Here is an 18,566-nt window from a genome sequence, read left to right as displayed (position 1 = left end):
CTTGGAACAGAGAAGATTAAGAGCTGATCTATTTGAGATATTAAAAATTATGAGCAATTTTGACAGGGCAAAAAAGGATATTCTGTTTTCACAGGTTGGTATATCAGTACCTAAGGGTCACTATTTCAAAGTTGTCAGCAAGAGAATTAGGAGTGAAATGAGGGAAAAGTCTTTACTCAGTTGTTAGAGATTGGAATATGCTGCCTGGGAGAGTGGTGCAGGCAGATTCCATAGGCTTCAAAAGACAACTGGATATATATTTGAAAGTGAAAAAGTTTTGAGGGCTACGGCAATAGAGCTGGAGAGTGGGACTAGCTGTGTGGACCTTTTGAGATTCAGGTATACACTTGATGGGTCAAATGGTCTCCTTCTGTAGTGTAAAATTTTATCATACTGGATTGATAAGGAGACTAGAAAACGCAAAAATTTGAAGATTTTCATACTTGCTGTATTTAGTAACTGTTCTGCAATTATTTTAGGAGAGAGACTTTTATGGTGCAAAAGGTAGCTTCAGAGGATCAGGAAGATGATACAAGTGAGGATGATGTGGAGGATGTGTCTTTCCAAACACCTTTAAGAGAGCCCATGGACCAAGGTAGGAGCTGCTGTTTTGCATATACTGTACAACACGTCAGATGGATGAAATAGACCTCAAAAATTCAAAACCTCAATGGTTTTATATCAGTGGCTTTTTAAAGAAAACAACAGTTTTTAGTTTTGTATCGCAGCTTTTATGATGACCAGATATCGCAAAATGCCAATTTTGAACTTTTAAATTGGTGTGAATTAGAAACACAATTAGCTCCCAAAAATAGCAGTATGATAATGACCAATCTATTTTCATATTGCTGGTTAATGGTTCAATATTAACAGTGGCACTGGGAATAAGTCCTCTGCTGTTGAAACTTCTGTTATGCATTTTTTTGTATTCAACTTAGAAGCAGTGAGAGCTTCTCTTTAACTTCTCATACAGAAGTGACCATTTTAAAGTACAGAACCCACTCAGTACTGTACTGGAGGATCATGTCTCATTCTGAAGTGGGACTTGAACTCTCAACCTTCTGAATCAGAGTCTTGTGTGTGACCATTTGATTTGCAGCTTTCTGTAAATTATGACCAAGGATTCAACAGTTTATAAGGTTAAAGATATGTCTTATAAACATGACTTCTGCATTTATACTAATTTTATTGTCACTGTTTTTGTTAGTGCGATATTCACATGGCTATCTATAAAGGAGGTGATGGCCTCACTGGACTGTTGATCCAGAGACCAAGGTCATGTTCTGGGGACCCGGGTTCAAATCCCACAACAGCAGAAGGTGGAATTTGAATTCAACGAAAATCTGGAATTAAGAGTCTAATGATGACCATGAATCCATTGTCAATTGTTTAAAAAACCCACCTGGTTCATTAATGTCCTTCAGAGAAACTGCGATCCTTACCTGGTCTGACCTACATGTGACTCCAGACCCACAGCAATGTGGTTGACTCTTAACTGCCCTCTGGGCAATTAGGAATGGGCAATAAATGCTGGCCTAGCCAGTGAAGTCCTCATCCCTGAATGAATCTTTTAAAAATTCTGTAGCTGACGACTTTGCATAAAATTTCAAGTATCTAGCAGAAAATAGCTGAGCAAATATGCTTACATTCAAACCAAGTTTAAATACAGGAGTTGAGTAAATCTTGATCTTGTACTTCGTAATACAGATCTTGAATATTATGGGAGGTTGTGGGGAAAGCACGTTCAAACTATTCATCATGCTCTCAAGAGGACAATTCAGAAGAATAACCGTTCAAGGAGACAAACAACACTTTTGTGTAGCCTGTAAGGAGTGTTGATTGATTTGGATTAGAACCTAATTGGTAGATGCAATGCCATAGAGAATGCAACAATTAATAACTTATTAACAGTTAACTGCCAAGCTGTATTAAAAAGCTATACATTCTGAAGACCGGCTGAACATCTCAAACATACCCCTCTGCTGCTTGCAAAAGCAAGGTATTGCCTGGACCTAACTAGCCTATGCTTGCAAAACCCTGCTTTGCAGACAGACAGAAAATGAACATTTATTATCTGTTTTAACTTGATAAAATAAGTGACAGCCATTTGTCACTTATTTTACGGGGCAACGTCCCAACAGTCACAGACAATCTACTGGTTTAAATTTTAAGCAAAGCCTGGCAGACAACTGTCAGTCATCATTAATTGTTGCAATGTACATGGTGTCACTTCTACTAGAGGAGAAAGTGAGGTCTGCAGATGCTGGAGATCAGAGCTGAAAATGTGTTGCTGGAAAAGCGCAGCAGGTCAGGCAGCATCCAAGGAACAGGAAATTTGACGTTTCGGGCATAAGCCCTTCATGATGAAGGGCTTATGCCCGAAACGTCGAATTTCCTGTTCCTTGGATGCTGCCTGACCTGCTGTGCTTTTCCAGCAACACATTTTCAGCTCACCTCTACTAGAGACCACTTGCCAAGCAATCAGCATTTCCCTTCATGCAATAGAAACATTTCCCCTTAAATTGGTATTTATGTGGATTGTTTTGATCAGTGCAAAATGAAAAGTTTTAATGTCTTTTTTTACTCTTATAGTTCCCTTGACTACACTTCACTACACCTTCTGTTCCATTTCCATTTCCATTCTCTACTTCTCCATTATGCCAATTTCCACAAGAGGGCTTCTGAAAAGTCTTTCCTCCTGCCCAAATGAGGACACCTGGGCCATCAGCCATGTATGATGTATTTCCTACAATTCCGCCCTCACCCCTTCCCTGCCAAAGCAGTGGTAAGATTCCTCTTGGCCTTGTTTTCTACCCCTCCAACATCAAATAATCATCCTGTGCCATTTCTGCCAACTCCAGCAAGATGCTGCACCCAAGCACTCCTCTGTTCCTTATCAGCATTTTACAGGGTTCAATCCCACCACGCACTTTGGCCTGACCCCTGTCACTCCTAGCACCCCTTCACACCACTATGGCAGTTTCCTGTGCAAATGTCGAAGATATCACACTTGACCTTTTTCCTCCTACTGCCTCACTATCAGAGGCCTCAAACACACCTTACAGATGAAGCAGTCATTTGTTTGTTTTACTTTTTAAACGGATTGACTGTATTCAGTGTAGTTCATGATACTGGCTTCACCAAATGCAGGTAGGTGATTGTTTTGTTTTGCGGAACACCTCCACTCATTCTGTAGAAATAATCCTGATCGTCCAGTCACTTGCCATTTCAATACACCATCTTACTCTCATACTAATATTTCTTTCCTCTGCCTCCTACAATATTCCAATGAAACCCTACACGAGATGGGGGAGCAGCAAATCATTTTCCACCTAGTTACTTACAGCCTGCAGGATTCATCTTTGTGTTCAACAATTAGAGTGTGAACACTATCCTCCAATTGATCACCCCACACCACCAAGCCCCCACCGTCACCAGTTTGCAGAGGTTTGCTATCACCCAAGCAGACCTATTTTCTGCCAATGATACCTATCATGAATACCATTACTGCCCAATCATCATTTATATCCATCCTCTACTTTACCATTTGTGCTCACTTTACCTTTTGTCTATGACCTTCAAAATCTGTTCCATGTACAGCTTTTCCCTTCAGCACAAACACCATCCTTTTTCCATATGCCTTCAGTTCTGAAATGTAGCTCCAATATATTATCGCATTTTTAGCATGTGCATCCTTTTCATTTTATTTGACCATTAATATGAATCCTGTTCTTTCTTCTTTATGGGCAGCACAGTGGTTCAGATGTTAGCACTACCGCCTCAGTGCCAGGGAACTGGGTTCGATTCTAGCCTCGGGCAACTGTTTGTGTGGAGTTTGCACATTCTCCCCATGTCTGCATGGGTGTCTTCCGGGTGCTCTGATTTCCTCCCACAGCCAAAGATGTGCAGATCAGGTGAATTGGCCATGCTAAATTGCCCACAGTTTTAGGTGCATTAGCCAGAGGGAAATGGGTCTGGGCAGGTTACTCTTTGGAGGGTCGGTGTAGATTTGTTGGGCCAAATGGCCTGTTTCCACACTGTAGGGAATCTAATCTTTATGGAGGGAATCTAATCTCTATGAAGCTTTCTTATTCTGTGCAAAATTCTAAAACAGGTGCAGGTAGAATCTTGAACTTGTGTAAAGTTACAGTCAAGCAACAATTCATCACCTTCATATCATATGGATGCTGGTTATTAGAACCATCCAAAACTAGTCCCGTGTTCCATATATGAGCCAATTTTCCCCTCAAAAAATACTGCAAAATTGTTGTTCACCATTTTTATTGCTGCCACACAATCTTGCAGATAAGACTGAAGATGCTGTGCTCCTGAAGACAAATGGGAAGCTTCCACTGTGGGCAAAAAGACTGGTAAGTTTCTTGAGAGAGGTAAATGGTTAATGTGGAATAAGAACACTAATGTGGAATGAGGATGCTAGCCACTTCCCAACCTTTCTCACAATCCCAGCCCAGATCCAAATTGTAACTTGTCATCTTTCCCTCTCTTTAAGGTACATTTGCAAAGGAACAGTGGAGCAAAAAAATCTGTTCAATTGGTGGACGTTACTACTTGTTACGTATTTGTTTGAAGAACTCATAAACATGCAAATCTGCACGCACATTTTCTGTTATGTTGCTACTTTAGTTAGTCATCTTTCATTGCAGTTGTGGACAGTGTGTTATCAGACTATTTGCTGAACAGAACACAACCAAGTGTCAGCACTCATCTAATACAGCAGTGGTCACCAGATACTGATGAAAACCTTGAATCTCCTGACTATTTTTTCCTCCCAGTCTGAGTTTGGGGATGCACCAAGGACATCTGCAATGCTTTCTAAACATGGCTTGAGTTGTGACTTGTCCTGAACTCATTCCTCGCACACAGTATTTACCTGCTGAGCCATCAGATGCTTGATTCTTAAATAAAAAATCTATTCTGAACCAGGCTAAATTGCCCGTTTGTACAAACTTGCTTTAAGCATTGATGGGACAAATGAAGACACAAAACATAAGTCTGGAGGTGATGGGAATGGGTCAGTAACGAGCAAAAAGGCAAAAAGGGATGCAAATGAGAATAAAACCAAAAGCAGACAAAGATTTAAAAAATGGAAATGGGACCAGAGATTACAATCCAAAATTGTTGCTATCTTTTGTGGTACTTTGATATCTGTCCTGTGGGTTAACTTGCAAACTATACCATTGGTAGAGATAATTTTTTATATATTAACCCTGCCCTTCAGTAGGGATAGGAGGTTAAGTAACTCTGAACTGAAAAATAGTGAGAATATACTTGGGAAAAATCCATGAAAAGGGCAAATATTTGAAAAAAGATGAAAGAATAATAACTCATTAAGGTCAAACTTATTTTTTCATAAGATGGGTAAAGGTTCTCTACAGTGTACCTCGCTGCAGTCGTTACCAACAGGGTACAATCAAGCAATTTTAATATTTCTAGGGGCAGCCTTTCACCATTACTTTTTACGTTGGTGATTGAACCATTGGCAGAAGCCATTCGTGGGATCTCAGCTCCAGAAGTGGGGTCAAAATTACATAAGATCTTGCTGTATGCCGGTGATGTTCTAATTTTCTTGACAAATCCAGCAGTCTGTGCCTTGCCCGATACAATGCATTTACACGTTTGGCGCTTTTTCAGGGTATAAGATTAATTTTGCTAAATCAGAGGCTATGCCTATGGGTGGTCTTACGAAAGAGTTGGCTCTTGAGAGTGACTATAGATTCCCATTTAGGTGGTCACAGGGGGGTTTTGTGTATTTGGGCATATTCATTACTCCAGTTCTGGATTGGCTGTTCAAAGGAGAAAGTGAGGTCTGCAGATGCTGGAGATCAGAGCTGAAAATGTGTTGCTGGAAAAGCGCAGCAGGTCAGGCAGCATCCAAGGAACAGGAAATTCGATGTTTCGGGCATAAGCCCTTCATCAGGAATAAGAAAAGTGTGTCCAGCAAGCTAAGATAAAAGGTAGGGAGGAGGGACTTGGGGGAGGGGCGATGGAGATGTGATAGGTGGAAGGAGGTCAAAGTGAGGGTGATAGGCCAGAGTGGGGTGGGGGCGGAGAGGTCAGGAAGAAGATTGCAGGTTAGGAAGGCGGTGCTGAGTTCGAGGGATTTGACTGAGACAAGGTGGGGGGAGGGGAAATGAGGAAACTGGAGAAATCTGAGTTCATCCCTTGTGGTTGGAGGGTTCCCAGGCGGAAGATGAGGCGCTCTTCCTCCAACCGTCGTGCTGTTATGGTCTGGCGATGGAGGAGTCCAAGGACCTGCATGTCCTTGGTGGAGTGGGAGGGGGAGTTAAAGTGTTGAGCCACGGGGTGGTTGGGTTGGTTGGTCCGGATGTCCCAGAGGTGTTCTCTGAAACGTTCCGCAAGTAGGCGGCCTGTCTCCCCAATATAGAGGAGGCCACATTGGGTGCAGTGGATGCAATAGATGGTGTGTGGAGGTGCAGGTGAATTTGTGGCGGATATGGAAGGATCCCTTGGGGCCTTGGAGAGAAGTAAGGGAGGAGGTGTGGGCGCAAGTTTTGCATTTCTTGCAGTTGCAGGGGAATGTGCCGGGAATGGAGGTTGGGTTGGACCTGACGAGGGAGTCACGGAGGGAGTGGTCTTTTCGGAACGCTGATAGGGGAGGGGAGGGAATTGGAACTGGTCCTCCTGGGAGCAGATACGGCGGAGACGAAGGAATTCGGAATATGGGATGGCGTTTTTACAGGGGGCAGGGTAGGAGGAGGTGTAGTCTAGGTAGCTGTGGGAGTCAGTTGTTTTATAGTAGATGTCTGTGTTGATTCAGTCGCCCGAGATAGAAATGAAAAGGTCTAGGAAGGGGAGGGAGGAGTCTGAGACGGTCCAGGTGAATTTGAGGTCGGGGTGGAAGGTGTTGGTAAAGTGGATGAACTGTTCAACCTCCTCGTGTGAGCACGAGGCAGCGCCAATACAGTCATCGATGTAGCGGAGGAAAAGGTGGGGGGTGGTGCCAGTGTAGTTGCGGAAGATGGACTGTTCCACATATCCTACGAAGAGACAGGTATAGCTGGGGCCCATGCGGGTGCCCATGGCAACTCCTTTAGTTTGGAGGAAGTGAGAGGATTGGAAAGAGAAGTTGTTCAGGGTGAGGACCAGTTCAGTCAGTCGAAGGAGGGTGTCAGTGGAAGGGTACTGGTTGGTGCGGCGGGAAAGGAAGAAGCGGAGGGCTTTGAGTCCTTCGTGATGGGAGATGGAGGTGTACAACACAGACATCTACTATAAACCGACTGACTCCCACAGCTACCTAGACTGCACCTCCTCCCACCCTGCCCCCTGTAAAAACGCCATCCCATATTCCCAATTCCTGCATCTCCGCCGTATCTGCTCCCAGGAGGACCAGTTCCAATACTGTACAGTCCAGGTGGCCTCCTTCTTCAAGGACTGCAGATTTCCCCCCCAGGCGTGATTGACGATGCCCTCCACTGCATCTCCTCCACTTCCCGCTCCTCCGCCCTTGAGCCTCACCCCTCCAACCACCACCAGGACAGAACCCCACTGGTTCTCACCTACCACCCCACCAACCTCCATATACAGTGTATCATCCGCCGTCATTTCCGCCACCTCCAAACGGACCCCATCACCAGGGATATATTTCCCTCCCCTCCCCTATCAGCATTCCGAAAAGACCACTCCCTCCGTGACACCTTCGTCAGGTCCATACCCCCCACCAACCCAACCTCCACTCCCGGCACATTCCCCTGCAACCGCAAGAATTGCAAAACTTGCGCCCACACCTCCTCCCTTACTGCCCACCAAGGCCCCAAGGGATCCTTCCATATCTGCCACAAATTCATCTGCACCTCCACACACATCATCTATTGCATCCGCTGCACCCGATGTGGCCTCCTCTATATTGGGGAGACAGGCTGCCTACTTGCGGAACGTTTCAGAGAACACCTCTGGGACACCCGGACCAACCAACCCAACCACCCCGTGGCTCAACACTTTAACTCCCCCTCCCACTCCACCAAGGACATGCAGGTCCTTGGACTCCTCCATCGCCAGAACATAACAACACGACGGTTGGAGGAAGAGTGCCTCATCTTCCGCCTGGGAACCCTCCAACCACAAGGGATGAACTCCGATTTCTCCAGTTTCCTCATTTCCCCTCCCCCCACCTTGTCTCAGTCAAATCCCTCGAACTCAGCACCGGCTTCCTAACCTGCAATCTTCTTCCTGACCTCTCCGCCCCCACCCCACTCCGGCCTATCACCCTCACCTTGACCTCCTTCCACCTATCACATCTCCATCGCCCCTCCCCCAAGTCCCTCCTCCCTACCTTTTATCTTAGCCTGCTGGACACACTTTCCTCATTCCTGATGAAGGGCTTATGCCCGAAATGTCGAATTTCCTGTTCCTTGGATGCTGCCTGACCTGCTGCGCTTTTCCAGCAATACATTTTCAGCATTGGCTGTTCAAAGCCAATTTTACTCAATTATTTGAAAAAAATTAAACAAGCTCTCCAAAGATGGGAGGCATTTTCAGTCTCATGGTTGGGTCAGATAGGGCTTATTAAGATGCATATTCTCCCTCGCCTGCTATACCCTATACGGCTGCTCCCCCGATTTTCAATAAACAAACACTCAGGAGACTGAACAGTTGGTTCAACTCCTTTATCTGGCATTGTAAACGGCCCCTCATTAAATTAGCCAAATTGCAGTTGCCTCGCAGACTGGGGGGAGTAGACCTTCCGGACATTAAAAATTACCAATTGAGCTCGCTTTTGACCTACGTATGTGATTGGGTTTGTGGGAACCCTCTTTCAATATGGCTAGATATCGAAGTCTCCCAGGCAAGGTGCCCCCTTACCAGTTTGCTGTTTTTGGACAAGGTGAGAACAGTTAGCCATCACCCAATAGTCATTAATACTGTTAAAGCATGGAGGGCAATTCGGCAGAGGGAAGGCAATATTGGCAAAACATCTTTGTTTACACCTTTAGTGGGTATGCCGAGTTTTCATCCAGGTATGATAGATTCAGGATTTAAACGTTGGGTAGCCAGGGGTATATCTTGCATGGGTGATTTATTTGAGGGAGATGTAATGATGTCCTTTGATCAGTTAGTACAGAAGTGTGAGTTACCTAATCAAGACCTCTTTCATTTTTTTCAAGTTAGGGATTTTATTCAAAAAAGGACCACACTTTTGACTGATCCCTACAAATCTGACATAGAAAGAGTACTATAGAAGAGTGACTAAAGGCTAAGAGTACACTCTGTCAGTACTCTATATCACCAATTGGGGGGTGCCACCTCAGATGAGTCTGATCGACTCTGCAGGATGTGGGAAAGAGAGCTGGGTGTTGAAGTTTCTTCAGAGGCATGGGAGGTTATTTGGGAGAATGCAAGGAAGATATCATTTTGCAATAGGACCCATGCTTTACAGTTGAAGATTTTCCACAGAGTCCACTTAGCCCCTGACCGTTTGTCAAAATTTACACCGGGGTATCTTCAGCATGCCCCAAGTGCAAGGTCTGTATGGGTACTCTTACCCATTGTCTTTGGTCTTGTGACCAGCTTCAAACATATTGGAGCGCTGTGGTTGGTGCAACGGAGAGGATTTTAGGTGTAGGGGTGGAGAAGGATCCTATTTTGCTCCTTTTGGGCCTGCCCATTGTATTTCCTGCAGACTCGCAGAAGGCAAAACTTTTCAATATTCTTACATTCTGTGCAAGGAAGAATATCTTGCTAGGTTGGATATCAGAAAAACCCCCAGGCCTGTGGGGTTGGCGGAAGATTGATATGGAGCATACTCTCCTAGATTTTCTCACAAATATGGTACGCCACAAAACTGAGAATTTTTATAAGACATGGCAACCCTTTTTGAAATACCTGGACACAGATTTATCTGCCACACTAACAAGGGTTTTTATATAGCCGTAACGATTGTGTTTCATGAGTCCAGTATCCAAGGAGGAGGAACTGTGAATGTATGAGTGTTTTGTTTGGCTGGACTGAGTTATTAATATTTATTTGTTTGTTGTTAGGTATTTATTTAGTTAGTTAAATAGCTAGTTTAGGTTTTTTTTTAATTTTATACTTCTCTATATATGTTTATACATTTGTATAGGAGGGTGGGTTGAGGAATTTTTTTTATTATTTGGGTTTAGTTTCGTACTATTTTTGTACTGTTTTTTGAATTGCATTGTTTTGTATTTGTAATATTTAAAAATCTATTTTTTCTTAATAAAAATATATTATATGAAAAAAGGTCTAACTTATTGACGACAATTTTCTGAAAAGTTCACTTTGTTTCAACATGGTTTGTAGGAGGCAGGTGATGGATGTGTGCAGGACAGACCTGGAAATAGCACCGTGGAAGCGTTCCAGCCACGAGGAAGATGGGCTGAAAGAATGGACAAAGATCTCATTCACTCCATCTTGGGAAGGAAGCAGTTAGAGGAATACTGTGCAACCCCAACTCCAGGCAGCTTGTCAATAGCACAGGGACTGCTAAGCAGCCATTTTAAGGAACAGGACAAGTTTGGACCACGAAACCTGGATAGCTTCCTTGAGATGGTCAGTGTACTGTTCATTTAGTAATAGTTAATCATTGATAATATTTATTAGTGGTTCACAATAAATGCATTATGGAGGTTTGGTAATGACTGCAAGTGATTCCAAAATAAATAGCTTATGCACATAAATGTGGGGCTACCATTCATGAATCTAATTAGTTATAAATAAGTATAACTGTCTGAATGAAATTTTGTCTTCCTGAGGTCATAAGGATAAACAAAATCAGTTTACCAGAGAATCCCAGGCCTATGAAGTTGTTTGCAGTTGTTGACCACCTGTTAGGGACAAGTTCGGTGATGACCAAATATGTTTTTATGTGGCTAGGGAATAATAACCATGGAATACGTATAATATCATGGAATTTTATATTCACAAGGAGGCCATTTGATCCATCTTGTCTATACAAAATCCTAAAAGAGCTGCTCAGCTGGTCCCAGTTTCCACAATAATCTTAGTCCTCAAACTTAATAATTTTCAAATACTATGTTCAGCACTCTTGAAATCTCCAATGGAATCAGCCACTCTCCCAGGCAGTGCATTCCAAATTCTAACAACTGAGTCAAGAAGTTTGTCCTTGTTGCACTTTTAGCTCTCTTGCTGACAATCTTAAAATTGTGACCCCCAGTTACTGACATACTGACTAGTGGAAATAGAATTTTCTTCTTATCAAAAAGGTAACCTGTTAATCTTCTGTGCGCTAAGCAGTATAAGCTCAATTTCTCTCATATTTTCTATTATTTGATATCCTTCATTCCTGGAATATTTCAGGCAAACCTTCGCACAGTCTCCAGGCTTTAACATCATTCCCTAAATAAGTTGCCCAGAATTGAGACAATATTCCAAATGTGATCTGACCAATGATTTTATAGAGGAGCAGCATCACTTTTTTAAAAAAAGATTATTCATTTGTGGGATGTGGACCTCGCCGGTTGGCCAAGATTTATTGCCTATCCCTAGTTGCCCTTGTGAAGGTGGTGATGAGCTGCCTTCTTGAACCGCTGCAATCCACCTGATGTGAGTTTACCCACGTTGCCATTAGGGAAGGAATTCTGAGATTTTGGCCCAGTGACAGTGAAGGAACCGTAATGTATTTTCAAGTGAGGATGCTAAGTGGCTTGGAGGGGAATTTGAAGGTGGAGGTGTTCCAGTTTATCTGCTGTCCTTGTTCATCTCGATAGACAACACTTTCCAAACTCACGACTACTTCTAAGGATCATTGGTGAATTTCTGCAGAGCATCTTGCAGATGGTTTTAGCAGCAGTGTGTACTGAGTGTCGGTGGAGGAGGGAGTGGATGCGGTGCCAGTCAAGCAGGCTGCTTTGTCTAGGATGGTGTCAAGCTTCTTGAGAATTGTTTGGGGCTGCACTCATCCAAACAAGTGGGGAATATTTCAACAAACCCCTGACCTGAGTGTGCACTTGGCCTATATCCCTCTAAACCCTTCCTATTCATATACCCATCCAGATACCTTTTAGATGCTGTAATTGTACCAGCCTCCACTACTTCCACTGGCAGCTCATTCCATAAACATACCACCCTCTGTGAAAAACCTGCCCCTTAGGTCCCTTTTGCCCTCTCTCCCTACATCTATGCCCTATAAGTCTGAACTCCCCCATCCCAGGGAAAAGGCCTTGTCTATTTATCTTATCCATGGCCCTCATGATTTTATAAACCCCTATAAGGTCACCCCTCAGCCTCTGACACTCAGGGAAAACAACTTCAGCCTATTCAGCCTCTCACTATAGTTCAAATCCTCCAAGTCTGGCAAAATCCTTGTAAATCTTTTCTGAATCCTTTCAAGTTTCACACCATCCTTCCGATAGATAGGAGACCAGAATTGCATGCAATCTTCCAAAAGTGGCCAAAGCAATTCCTGTACAGTCACAGCATGACCTTCCAACTCCTGTACTCAATGCTTTGACCAATAAAGAAAAGAATACGAAATGCCTTGTTCACTATCTTGTCTACATGCAACTTGCTGTCAAGGGACTATGAACCTGTAGGCCAACAACAGTCCCTAGGATCTTATCATTTAAGTGTATAAGTCCTGCTCTGGTTTGCTTTTCCAAAATGCACACACCTCTCATTTATCTAAATTAAACTCTGCCACTCCATGGCCCATTGGCCCATCTGATCAAGATCCCTTTGTACTCTGAGGTAACCCTCTTTGTTGGTGTCATCTGCAAACTTACTAACTTTACCTCCTATGTTCACATCCATATCATTTATATAAATGACGAAATATAGTGCACTCAGCACCGATCCTTATGGCACACCATTGGTCATGGGCCTCCAGTCTGAAAAGCAACCCTCCACCACCACCACCACCACCCTCTGTCTCATACCTTCGAGGTCAGTTCTGTATCCAAATGGCTAGTTTTCTCTGTATTCCATGAGCTCTAACCTTGCTAACCAGTCTCTCACGAGGAACTTCGTCGTACACCTTACTGAAGTCCATATCAATAACGCCTACCACTTTGTCCTCATCATTCCTCTGTTAGTTCAAAAAACTCATTTAAATTCTTGAGACCTGAATTCCCATGCACAAAGCTATGCTGACTATCCCTAATCAGTCCTTCCCTTTCCAAATATATGTAAATCCTGTCTCTCAGGATTCTCTCCAACAACTTGCCCACCACTGATGTCAAGCTCATCGGTCTACAATTCCCTTCAGTCTTCTGGCACCTCACCTGTGATTATCGATGATACAAATATCTCAGCAAAGGGCCCAGCAATCCCCTCCCTAGCTTCCCACAGTGTTCGAGGGTACACTGATCAGGTCCTGGGAATTTATCCATTTTTATGCATTTCAAGACATCCAGCACCACCACCTCTGTCATAATGGACATTTTTCAAGACGTCAGTCACTGCAAATCACTTCAATTATGTCATCTTGGAGCATGCATTCAAAATCCTTTTCAACTTGTGCCAGGTTTAGAGGGTTATGCCAATAAAGATGTTGCTTAATCAGAGCATTTCCTATATGTACATCTATTTCCAGATATCTCTCCATGTGATAGTAATAACTCTTTCAGGTCATTTCAATTTTCTTCTGGAAGGAAATTCAATTTACCCCAATTTTTGACAACTTCCCCATTGTCCAGTTTAATGTGAGGAATATCCAGTTCAGAATTCTCTGACTTTCATTCTTCACTCTGTGTTGTAACCAATAACACAGTCTCCTTTGGCTTCCCTTCTCTGTCAAAATACCTTATCAGCATATTCACTTGACAGATTTCTTTCTGTCTGGAGTCCTTATCAAAGAGTTTGCCTCACTCAATTTCCTTTCAACTTGATAAGATCCGTTAAACCTTACTTTTAAAGGTTCACCTATTATTGGAAGTAACACTAACACCTTAGCACTAATAGCAAAATTGCGAGTTTTTGATTCCTTGTCTGCTTCCTGTTTCATTGTATGCTATGTATACTTTTAAATGCTGTCTAGCCAACTCCCCTGTTCTACTTAATCATTCCCTAACATTGACTGTTCAAATGTGTTGTCTTTGAATTCTGACTTACCAATTTCTCCTTAATCAACTTTAGCAGTTCTCTTATTTCATGCCCAAAAACTAATTCAAATGGCCTGAATATGGTTGATTCATTTGGTGCATCTCTGATCTCAAAAAAATACAAATGGAATTCCTTTATCACAATCATGGATGTGCTCACTGAAACGGTTCATTTTCAGATATTTCATCACCATTCTAGGTAACATCTTCAATCAGCCTCCGAATGGGGGTGTAGCCCACTTTCTATTTATATGTTTGGATTTTCTTGGGGTGGTGATGTCATTTCCTGTGGTGACATAATTTCCTATAGTGATGTCATTTCCATTCTTTTTCTCAGGGGTTGGTAAATGGGATTCAAATCAGTGTGTTTGTTGATAGAGTTCTGGTTGGAATGCCATACTTCTAAGGATTCTCGTGCTTGTCACCCTGTATGGTGACAAAATGTCTGAAAATGAACCATCCAGCTCAGCGAGCAAACCTACATCCAGAACCTCAACCTGGGCTATAAATCTTCTCAAATTTGCTAATGCTAATCATCTGGATGGTCTTGACTATAAGCCCTCAACATGGTCTTTAATGTCTGATGTCACCTTTCTCGCACTTCCTGTGTCACTGAATGATATGCAGTCAATTTGAATTGTTTTATTCCTAAGCCATAATGTCCTTGAATAATTTTAATGCAAAGTTTGACCCTTGATCTGATTGTATCTCTGTAAGTAGTCCATATATAATGAAAAATTTGAATAACTCCTCTACAATCCTTTTTAGCATAATGGAATGGCCTCTGGTAATCTAGTGGACACATTCATTATTTCTAACAAATACTGATTCCCACCTTTTGTTCTAGGTAGGGGTTCTACTCAAACAATTACAACAGTTATAAAAGATTCCTCAAACACAGGAATAGGTATCAAAAGTGCGGGTTTTATTACTGCCTGTATTTTTCCAATTACAAGTACACAATCCTTTATCCGAAACGCTTGGGACCAGCTGGTTTTGGAATTCAGAATTTTTCGAATTTTGGAATAAGTGACAGTTTGACGGTGAAACTTTTAAAAATCTTACCGAGCAGCAGACTCAGAGTACTACGGGCCCTGAGACAGAATTGAGGCCTGCCACTACTGGACCACGCCCTACCAAATCGCATCTGAGTGACCTGATCAAGTGGGTGTGGAGTTGGGTTAACTGTTTGCATGCCAAACAAACTTGTTAATGAGAAAAAAAACTTCACAAAAAATCCTTCAGATTTCGGAGCTTTTCGGATTTCATGATTTTGGATAAAGGATTGTCTACCTGTACTTGATATATAAGGCAAAATTCAACTACCGTATATACTAGTGTACAGATTGATATCATATGTAAGTAACTCCCTAATTTTGGCCAAAAAAACTTGTATTTTCCATATATCTTGTGTATAAGTCCACCCTAGTTCTTCACAGTTACAGATCAACATTTATGAGTCAGTGTGTCTGCCCAATGGGCTCCGCTCTGGCTTTCTTGTCTGCTGGCCATATCATTCCGTCCCGGGTCTTCTATCCGTCACATTTCGCTGCATGTTGTCAGAATTACTGTTACCCACAGTTTACTGCGGCGTGAACATATTACAGGGACCGGGGACTGCCGGGAAGGTAAGTTTCCCATTTTATCTATTTTGTAGATAAATATTCATCCCCTCAAACAAAACCTCGTAAATAGGTCGACCCCCTAATTTAAAACTTCAGAATTCAACCTACGCACGGGTGTATGTGGCATCTTCGTGCAGACCAAGCCAGGAAAATCCTTTTTTGTATTTTAGCTCCAGTTTTTCTCACCCCAAACTGACTCCCTGTTGGTAGTTCATGGACCATCTGCAACACCTTTCTATAATCCATTGGCAATATGACTTGATGAACTTCTGCCATCTCTCATCTGCCTGAATATGTGATGGTCTCCAATTCCTCATTAAGACATAATTTTTATGATGATAGCATTCAGGGATACATTTGATTATTTTTCTGCATATGCATTTTGATACAATTGCTTTAAGTTTTCATCTTTCTGCTGTAACTCAGTTAATTTATCTGAGCTAAAGATGTCTGCTTTGTCCTCTACCTGCTCCTGATTTGTGTTAGCCATTTGATTAAACAGGGCCTCTGCTAATTCCACTTCAACTTTCTTAGCTGCACTCTTTGATTTCTCCTGTTTCAATTGGTGACCTCATTACCACACAGTCAGGAAAATCCTAGTATATGTGTCCTGCAATAATTCAGTTGCCTGTGTTTCCATTGGCTTTTCAACCACAGGAGGCAGCACTCTTACCTGTGAACCAGCTATACCATTAGTGAGGACAAATTGTATTCCTGGAGCTGAGAGTTTGACCAGTACTCCTACGGTTACTTCTCTACTCTTCTCTGGACATTCTAAGCTCACTCTACATAATTGAGCACTACTAGTCTCATCATGCATTCCTTTTACTAGCACTTTTCCTGGCAAAAGCCCTTCAGAGGTACATATCCCAGCTTTTTCTTCAAAGATTGAGAGGATCTTGTATCTCTCAATATTGTAATGTCTTTACCTGTTGCTCCTGGCCTATGCAAATAAACTCTACCTTCGCAGGTATATGGTTCCTCCTCCTTTACCAACCCCCGATCCGGTTGCACATTCTGGAGTAGCTTTCTAGCCTCCACTGTGCTTTCCATTATCACTCCAACAAAATTCACTGATTTATCCTGTTTTCCTATATCTGGCTTCTCAGTGCTTTTCCTAAGTCACCAACACTGTGGCCTACTTTATTGCGATGAAAACACTGGAGCTCTTTAACTTCTGCTTCCCTTTCAAGGGTTTCCTTTTCACTATAGTAAGTTATTCTCATGATTTTCCCCGAATTGTGTTACTCGCCTCAGTATTCCTAGCCTCTGACTTGCTCTTGTAGCCACTGTTTATGTGGTAAGTCCAGTTTTGTTTCTGGGTGATAACTGCAGGATGTTGACCGTGGAGGGTTCAATGATGATAACACCATTGAATGTCAAAGTGCAGTGGTTAGATTAGTAAGGACTGGTGATGGTCAGAGCCCAACATTTGTATGGAATGAATGTTACCTGCTGTCTGTCAGCCCAAGCCCGGATTTTGTCCAGATCTTGTTGTATGCAGACCTGAACTGCTTCAGTGTCTGAGGAGTCATAAATGGTGCTCAACATTGTCCGAACATTGGCGAACATCCCTACTTGTGACCTTAAGATAGAGGGAAGGTCATTGATGAAGCAGCTGAAGATTGTTGGGCCAAGGACACTATCCTGAGGAATTCCTGTAGAGATGTCCTGGAACTGTGATCGAACATAGAACTGTACAGCACAATACAGAACCTTCAGCCTACAATGTTGGGCCTAGCATTTATCTTAGTCTAACTTCAATCTGACCTACCCACCCCTCAATTTACTGCCATCTATGTGCTTGTCCAGCAGTTGCTTAAATGTCCCTAATGTCTCTGACTCTATTAACCTGGCAGTGCATTCCACGCACCCACTACTCTCTGCGTAAAGAGCCTAACTCTGACCTCTCCCCTATACCTTCCTCCAGTCACCTTAAAATTATCAGACCCCGTGAGCTATTTCTGCCCTGGGAAAAAGTCTCTCATTGTTGAAAAATGTGGAGCTGGAAAAGTGCAGCAGGCCAGGCAGCATCCGAGGAGCAGGACTCTGGTCTCCAGCATCTGCAGTCCTCACTTTCTCCTAGAAAAGTCTCTCATTACCTTGCACACCTCTATCAAGTCACCTCTCTTCCTCCTTCTTTCCAGTGTGAAAACCGTAGCTCACTCAACCTCTCATGACACAAAAACCCTCCAATCCAGACAGCATCCTGATAAATCTCCTCTGCACCTTCTCTAAAGCATCTGCATCCTTACTGTAATGAGGCAACCAGAACTGGGCGCAATATTCCAAATGTGGCCTAACCAGGGTTTTATAGAGCTACAGCAAAACCTTGTGTCTCTTAAACTCATTCTCCCAGTTAATAAAAGCCAAAACACCATACGTTGACTTAACAACCCTATCAACTTGGGTGGCAACTTTGAGGGATCTATGTACGTGGACCCCAAGATTCTGCTGTTCCTCCACACTGCCAAGAATCCCGTCTTTAACCCTGTATTCAGCATTCAAATTTGAACTTCCAAAATGAATCACTTTGCATTTATCTAGGTTGAATGCCATCTGCCACTTCTCAGCCCAGCTCTGCATCCTGTCAATGTTTTGTTGTAGCCTGCAACAGCACCCAACACTATCTGTAATACCAATGACCTTTGTGTCATCGGCAAACTTACTAACCCACCTTTCCACTTCTTCATCCAAGTCATTTGTAAAAACTACAAGGAGCAGAGGGCCAAGAACAGATCCCTGCAGGACTCCACTGGTCACTGACCTCCAGGCAGAATACTTTCCATCCACTAGCACTGGCTGTCTTCTTTCAGACAGCCAAATTTCCCAGTATCCCATACCTCCTAACTTTCTAAATGAGGAAGTGAGGAACCTCATTAAA

General features: G+C 42.9%; 1 protein-coding gene across 3 annotated transcripts in view; it reads left to right on the top strand.

The window, feature by feature from the left end:
• LOC132836766 (mitogen-activated protein kinase-binding protein 1-like) overlaps positions 1-18,566 on the top strand; it is a 172,255-nt gene that overhangs the window by 109,314 nt on the left and 44,375 nt on the right. For all 3 annotated transcript variants that reach the window (XM_060856219.1, XM_060856218.1, XM_060856220.1), the window contains exons 20-22: positions 480-595; positions 4,306-4,370; positions 10,300-10,548. In XM_060856219.1, coding sequence (XP_060712202.1) covers positions 480-595; positions 4,306-4,370; positions 10,300-10,548 — 430 coding nt within the window. The remainder of the gene's footprint in view (positions 1-479; positions 596-4,305; positions 4,371-10,299; positions 10,549-18,566) is intronic.

This window comes from Hemiscyllium ocellatum, chromosome 47 (genome assembly GCF_020745735.1).
Source record: "Hemiscyllium ocellatum isolate sHemOce1 chromosome 47, sHemOce1.pat.X.cur, whole genome shotgun sequence".
Lineage (NCBI taxonomy): Eukaryota > Metazoa > Chordata > Chondrichthyes > Orectolobiformes > Hemiscylliidae > Hemiscyllium > Hemiscyllium ocellatum.
The sequence above is the reverse complement of the archived record's forward strand: the minus strand, read 5'-3'. Positions and strand labels throughout refer to the sequence as shown.